This window comes from Physcomitrium patens, chromosome 1 (genome assembly GCF_059467195.1).
Source record: "Physcomitrium patens ecotype Gransden chromosome 1, ASM5946719v1, whole genome shotgun sequence".
NCBI classification, from domain to species: domain Eukaryota; kingdom Viridiplantae; phylum Streptophyta; class Bryopsida; order Funariales; family Funariaceae; genus Physcomitrium; species Physcomitrium patens.
The window spans coordinates 22,622,497-22,629,122 of NC_143410.1; the positions used below are offsets into that span (position 1 = coordinate 22,622,497).

At 43.4% G+C, this 6,626-nt stretch overlaps 1 protein-coding gene across 1 annotated transcript; it reads right to left on the reverse strand.

Annotated features, from left to right (window-relative positions):
* Positions 1 to 805: 805 nt before the first annotated feature.
* LOC112292056 (glucose-1-phosphate adenylyltransferase large subunit 1) lies at positions 806 to 4,290 on the reverse strand. The gene is made up of 6 exons (XM_024540163.3): positions 4,061 to 4,290; positions 3,253 to 3,594; positions 2,964 to 3,101; positions 2,283 to 2,783; positions 1,520 to 2,146; positions 806 to 1,404 (listed from the first exon to the last, which is right to left on the reverse strand). The coding sequence occupies exons 2-6, from the start codon at positions 3,514 to 3,516 to the stop codon at positions 1,303 to 1,305; spliced, it is 1,632 nt and encodes a 543-aa protein (XP_024395931.1). The 5' UTR covers positions 3,517 to 3,594; positions 4,061 to 4,290; the 3' UTR covers positions 806 to 1,302.
* Between the last annotated feature and the right edge of the window lie 2,336 nt (positions 4,291 to 6,626).

The following is a 6,626-nucleotide window of genomic DNA, read 5'->3' on the forward strand; positions in this document are numbered from 1 at the left end:
AAACATAAGAAATGTTAAATAATTTTAGTAATTATAAATATGTTTCTGTTAAAATTTAAACATAAGAATTATTAAGTTTACAAGTGTTTTGTTAAATAATTCTTATGTTTAGATTTTAACAGAAACATATCTCGATGTTTTTAAACTAGATAAATAATTGTAGTTGTGATGATTTTGATTGTGACTCATACAAAAAAATTGCTCATTTATTTTTTTTAAGTTATTAAATTTAATAGTGTTTTTGCAATCACTATCTTATTGCTCAAATAGCTGTAAGGTTGCTCTTTAAGTCGTAAGTGGTTACAAGTAGTACTATTTAAGATGCTAAGGTCATTTAAGTCAAAAGTATCATAGGATAAACCTTAAATGTGCATGAAGCTCTAAATTTTGATTGTTTGATTCATAATTTCAAGATTTATGAAGTTTTAATACTTTTAATATCATAACCAAGAGTATATATTATGTTTGTTATTAATAATAAAAAAATCAAAATCATTTAAGCTTTAAAATTATAATTAAAATTATGACTAGAATAAAATGGTTCAGAAACATTATTTTATGTTGTTAATGTTGTGATTCATACAAAATAGTAATAAAATTAAAATATAATAACAATTATTGAATTGACCCCATAAAAATATATATATTTGTTTTAAAAAAGACTTCCTACATTGTTTCCAGACATGAAGGAGAATTTGAGACTCAGAATTCCTTTTGCTAATTCACACAATGGGGTGAACGTACAGAGCTGAAGTGAACAAAGACGAAAAAATCCTTGATATGAATAGAAGGCAGACAGGTCGAGTAGGGTAAATCATACCACCTCAATAAGATCGAGGCAGCATAATTGTTCAATTGTCAAGGATATAATACAAGTATTAATAGATGCTTTCGCTCACTCTATACACTCCAAAACTGGATGCCTTACCTTCCACTTAATCTAAATAACTGATCCTTCTGTCACATGAATCCTCTTTAAATTGCTAGATACTACTTGTACAGTTAAATGAGGTTCGGACGAGGAGCTGCAGTTGCAACTCTTAATCGCTCGTCCATCCACTCTGCGATCTGCAGACAATCCCCAGGATGACGAGGGAAGAGGACTACTACGAGCTAAGGAGCTCGTACACATTGAAGGAGCATTGTCGCCCTCGATTGATTGTTAAATCGACATAGTGTCAACCTAACAGAGCAGTTAATGCACGAAAAGGTTTTCTGGCAACGACACTTTGGATTGGATTTAAGTTCCGACGATGATTGACCGAATGGCTTGATGCGATGGTTGATTGGAGATCTGCACATTTAGATGACTGTTCCATGCTTGATAACAGCATTCTTGCAAATCACTGTGATGCCGGAGCGAATGTAGAAGCCTTCGCTTGGTCTCGCAGCTTCGAAAACATTCTGAATAAAGTGGAAATTACAAATTAGGACTCGTATTCAATGAAGATATCGCGGTGATCGTGAAAGTTTACAGAAAGCAAAAGTGAGCTACAAGGAGGAAGCCTAAAGTACTTACATCAGTGTTAGCAATGACGACATTGTTGCCGATCCTAGCGTTCTTGTCGATAATGCAATTTCTGATCTTCGTGTTGGTGCCAATGCCCAAAGGCACTTTCCCTTCTTCCAGCAAGGCAGCAGCTTCAGGATCGGTCTCGTAATAATCAGCGCCCATGATCATGGCCCTCTTCACATCACACCCAGACTCGAGCCGAGACCGGATACCGACGATCGAATTCTCAACACTGCAATCCCTCAGGAAGCACCCATGGGAGACAATCGAGTCCTTCACTATGCACTTCTCGATCTTCGTTGGTGGCAGGTAACGTGCGGAGGTGTAGGTCGGTTTCGCTGCGTCGTAGAAGCTAAATTTAGAATTTGGCGATGTGAGCGCCAAGTTGGCATCGAAGAAGGATTTGATGGTACCAATGTCTTCCCAGTAGTCGTTGTAAAGGTACGCATGCACGTTGAACTCCTTAGCAGCTTGGGGGATAATTTCGGAGCCAAAGTCGTTGGAGAGTGGGTATCGCCATCTGAGAAGTTTCGTGAGAACGCTCTTCTTGAAGACATAGATGCCCATGGAAGCGATGTACGGCTTCTTCTTCGCCTCCTCGGAAGACAGGCCCAGCACAGATGTATCTACTTGCTACACAATCGAAACAGCAAGACGATAATGTGAGAACAACCAAAATTGAAAATGAGAAATTGACAACCGATAGCGGAAATAAGAAATCCACTTCAAGGTTTTAACCTAATTCGAGGTTATGAAACAATCAGCTTACCATAGCCTGCAAGTCATCTCCTTTCGGCTTCTCGTTGAAGTAGTTGATCCGCCCCTTTCCGTCAATTTTCATCAATCCATAGTCTGAGGCACGGCTGTCGTCCATTGGCACACAGGAAACCGTCACATCGGCACCAGAATCCTTGTGCTTCTGCACAAAGTCCTCGTAATCCATGCGGTAGAGGTGATCACCTGATAAGATAATAACATCTTCAACGTCCTTGTTCTTGGCATCCTCCAACAACCACAGATATTGTCTCACGGCGTCAGCTGTACCCTCAAACCACTTATCGCCACCAAAACCAGGCCTCTGTGCAGCAGCCAGCACTTCCACGTATCCATCTCCGAAATTGCATCCATTTCCGAAGTTGTATGTTCGAGCGAGATGTCGGTTGAGAGAAGTAGAATTGAATTGAGTGAGAACATAAATCTTGTTGATTCCGCTGTTGATGCAGTTGCTCATCGGCACGTCAATCAATCGGTACGCACCTCCAAGAGGCACCTGATCACATACACAAATACAGAAGATTAGCTCTATCCCTTCAACTTCCAATCATGTGCAATCCCCCAGCTACAAATACCCACGCCAACCAGGAGACAGTACACTTCTACAACGGCATTATTTAGACTTTCATTGTGTACGATTAGCTAGAATGGCCTGTAAGAAGAAAGTGGTCCTTACCGCTGGCTTGGCGCGGCGAAGAGTGAGGGGATTAAGGCGAGTCCCTGCCCCTCCTCCCAAAATGATAGAGAATACTTTTGTCATATTCACTTGCGTCTTCGGAACTTTGGTATCCCGCTCTCGCGTTGCTTGCCCTTGCTGAAACCCACAATACCTCGGTTAACGATAGCGAGCACACATCCTTACCAGTGCAAAAACTGTGTTGACCAAACCGATTTCGCGAATTGAAGCTGACACTAACACATTACAAAAACGACATTCAGAGATTAAGGAAACGGCAGCTTCTTACCAAAGTCTCCATTGGTCGCTCAGCCAAGACAGCAGAAACATTAAGGGTGCTACTCTTTGATCTGATGGCGGCAGCTTTGGAGCAACCATTGCTCTTGAAAGACAAACCGTCGCCACCTGGCGCAAGGAACCCTGCGGAGGAGAGCTTTTTGTCTCCTTTGAAGCCCGAACGCAAGGAGGAGTCACCATCTAGAATAGGTTCGTAGCAAGATGGCCCCGCCAAGGTGCAGTAGCTCGTGGAGGCAAACATCCCTGCTGCTGCCATTGCAGCTACCAACCTTCAAGCTTGAGGCAGCGTCAGGACCTGCTATTGGGAAGCAGACTGGACCCAGCAACACAGAACCTGTACAACGAAATCCAAACAATAGAGCTCAGAAACCACCCACGCGCCTCAATTACAAGATCGCACCGCTCAAATGTGAACTAGCCTCAACAGTTACAGTGTTTCATGCAATCACCAGTAGAGCTGAAAATTATATCATTCGCTTGAAACCGATCACCTCTGAGCATGCAATGCATGCAAACAGAGAATCGTTAATAAAACCGGCAGTGAAAGAACGATCGGGGCTTTGACCGGCAATGCCTTGGTCAGTGATCCCTCAAGCTATACATTGCTATAGACTTGCGAGCTGCGTTCACCAAAACTCGTGCTCCCTCGAAACAACTAGCACAAATGCACAAAAGACTACACTCTCGCCATAGGAGGATGACTACTCCCAAAACGTAGAAGAAGAATGAGAAGCTGAACAGGCTTCACTACTTGCAACCAACACTAAAGACCTTGCAGAATTCTCCGAAGGCACACACACCTTTGCAACTGAAGAACTGCAGCGCACAACAACCAGAATGTCTCCCGCCGCTAAAGCCGCAAATCTTGACCGCGATCAGCAAATCTGAGCAATATCAATCTTGATCTCTCTCTCTTTCCCTCTCCCTTTCTCCGATGAGTGAAGATGTTGCATAAGGCAAAGGCGTGGGAACCTCTTCCTCTTCTCTATGTCTACTACACCGCTCTAAAATGTGAGTGTCAAATGCTGAATGTATGTCTTAGATGTGCCCACAACTATACCAGACCTGTGCTATAAATATGCAAAATAAGCCGGGAGCAAGTGTGTTCCAAGAGCGGCCATAGATGGTCGATTGTCACTCAAGTGGGGGACCCCCAACGAATAAAACTCCAACACCATACTCCCTCCTCGCCCCCAAAAATGCCCCTGTATTTTTATTATTCCAATTCCACCCTGGGATTTCCACACAACCGTCCGTTACAATTTCCTCCCCGAATTTTCCCAATCGTCCATTTCACGACACCTTTCCCACAGTCAACCGACCACGCTTCCTACTCCCGTGTTTCCTCCCTTCTAATTTTACATCGCTCAGGGCCTCGCTGCAACCATTCCATCGTTTTACCACGACATTACAGAAAAAGAAATAAAATCCCTCCACCGCTATCAGGACACAGCGGAGTGGGAAAAAACCAGCGACACCCGGGGTAACTTTCGTAGTCCTTCGTGACGCCACCACAGGTGTGACGATTGATGGCTTCCAAGGAATTCTTCCGAGCCGGCAGAAGAATAAACAACAGAAATGAGCGACATCTTTCACCATTGTGCTTGATTTGGGGAAAATCGAAAGAGACTCTCCAAGAAGCAGGTCCATTGCAAACCAACCTCCAACTTGGTTTCAGATCTCTGCAGTCCGGCGAACGATATGCCGAACGAACGAACGAACGAACGAACGTCGAATTTTGCCAATGATTGTTCCGCGGAAAATTCACCGAAGTCTGCGTCAGCGGGCTTTGTCAGCATGCCAGCATGGCAACTCGGTCTCTGTGGTGCCACCTGAGCGACTGAGACTCTCCCGACGCTAATATTAGACGACCAATTGCGGAATTCGAGCTAGAGGAATTGAACGAGAACCGTTGAGTTTGGGGGCTAATTGGAAATTAATAAAAAAATTGGCAGAGAGTATTCGGAATTGAATAATGGCTAACATCATGTTATTCTATTCAACGCATGCCCGATGTAGGGCCTGGATCAGGCAGGTCCCGCCGCGTGTGCATCTTAGTGGCTCTGTTTCCTTAGCTTCGGCTGCATGTTCTTCTGTGCTTTGTCTGCCAAATTTTCTTCCACCTCTGTTCAAATTCAGTCCCGGGGATCGCATGACGACTGTGTAACGAGATGTTGGCTATTCAAAGATAGTCATGTAAAGAGCGATCAGTGCTGATCCATCCACCTTTTCTCGTTCTTGTTCTCTTTGACCCTGCTTTATTAAGCTCCTTCCATGGAATGCTTTTAGCTAGTCTCTGGGATTTGCCATTGAGGTTTGTTGCGTTTATATTTGCCCGTCAGCTGCATTATGCGGTTGCATTTCAGAGCTGATCTCCTCTTTTCCTTTGTTTGTGCCCTCGTTCTCAAAATTTGGATTGGCTCAACCTCAGAATGTTGTGTAAACTTGAAGCCAAGGCTTAATTAAGTGGTGGCTGCAGCGGAAGCCTGCACCCTGCAATGCCTGCCAAGTGCTGACATGGGGGGTGTGGCACCGATCTGAAGGATTGACATTTAACACATTCGAAATCCCAACTCTTAATAATACTCAATCACTCTCTATTCTTTTTTGCATTTGCTCTGGGCCTGCCACTCAAGCCCAAATTCACTGCCTTGGAATAGCAAACCCCTACTTAATCTAACATTTTTGAGTGGTTTTCCTTTTTCTCATTTCTTACTGTAGCTATTCATCAAATGACAGGACCTGAAGCATAAGAAAATATTTTGTTTTTTGTGAGGAATGGAGCATGTGGATTCATTGAACAAAACAAAGAAGGTAAAATACACACCTCCTTTCTCAAGTGAAGTTACATTGTCTTGTAGCTAGCCTGATGGCTAATTGAGGTCAACTTGTTTACCATGTGATATACAAGTATACTTTATACATATATTGTTGGCTGTGTGGGGTTCAAAAAAATGAACAAGGCTATTGGTAGATTTTTAACACTAGATTTTTTCCCTACCAACTTGACAGCAACTTGGGTTGTAAAGGGGAGAGCCCCAATCACACTATCACAGGTAAAAGGAGGACATGGCATAGCATGACAGTCATGCTCTCTCTTTCTCTGTCCAAGAAGCTCCAGCATGGACAGCACCAGAGAAGTAATAATCTCAACTGAAAGGAAAGGAGGAGTGGAGGCAGTACCCGTGACAGATGTGAAAGACATATCTCTGGCTCTGGCTGTTTGAGAGGGACTTCCTTTGGCTGCTAAACCAACAGATACTTGGGCTGCTTCACAAACAGATGCTTGGGATGTACCACAAATCACTGCAAGGAAAATAAAAATAATAAATAAAAAAAATGGAACCTCTGACAGAGGCTAAGGGG

Excerpts from the sequence above, each read along its gene's own strand:
- LOC112292056 (XM_024540163.3), bottom strand. The coding sequence starts at position 3,516 with ATGGCAGCAGCAGGGATGTTTGCCTCCACGAGCTACTGCACCTTGGCG. Across the intron at positions 2,784-2,963 it reads TTCGCCGCGCCAAGCCAGCG|GTGCCTCTTGGAGGTGCGTA; the intron begins GTAAGGACCACT and ends GTATGTGATCAG. Across the intron at positions 2,147-2,282 it reads GAGATGACTTGCAGGCTATG|CAAGTAGATACATCTGTGCT; the intron begins GTAAGCTGATTG and ends TCGATTGTGTAG.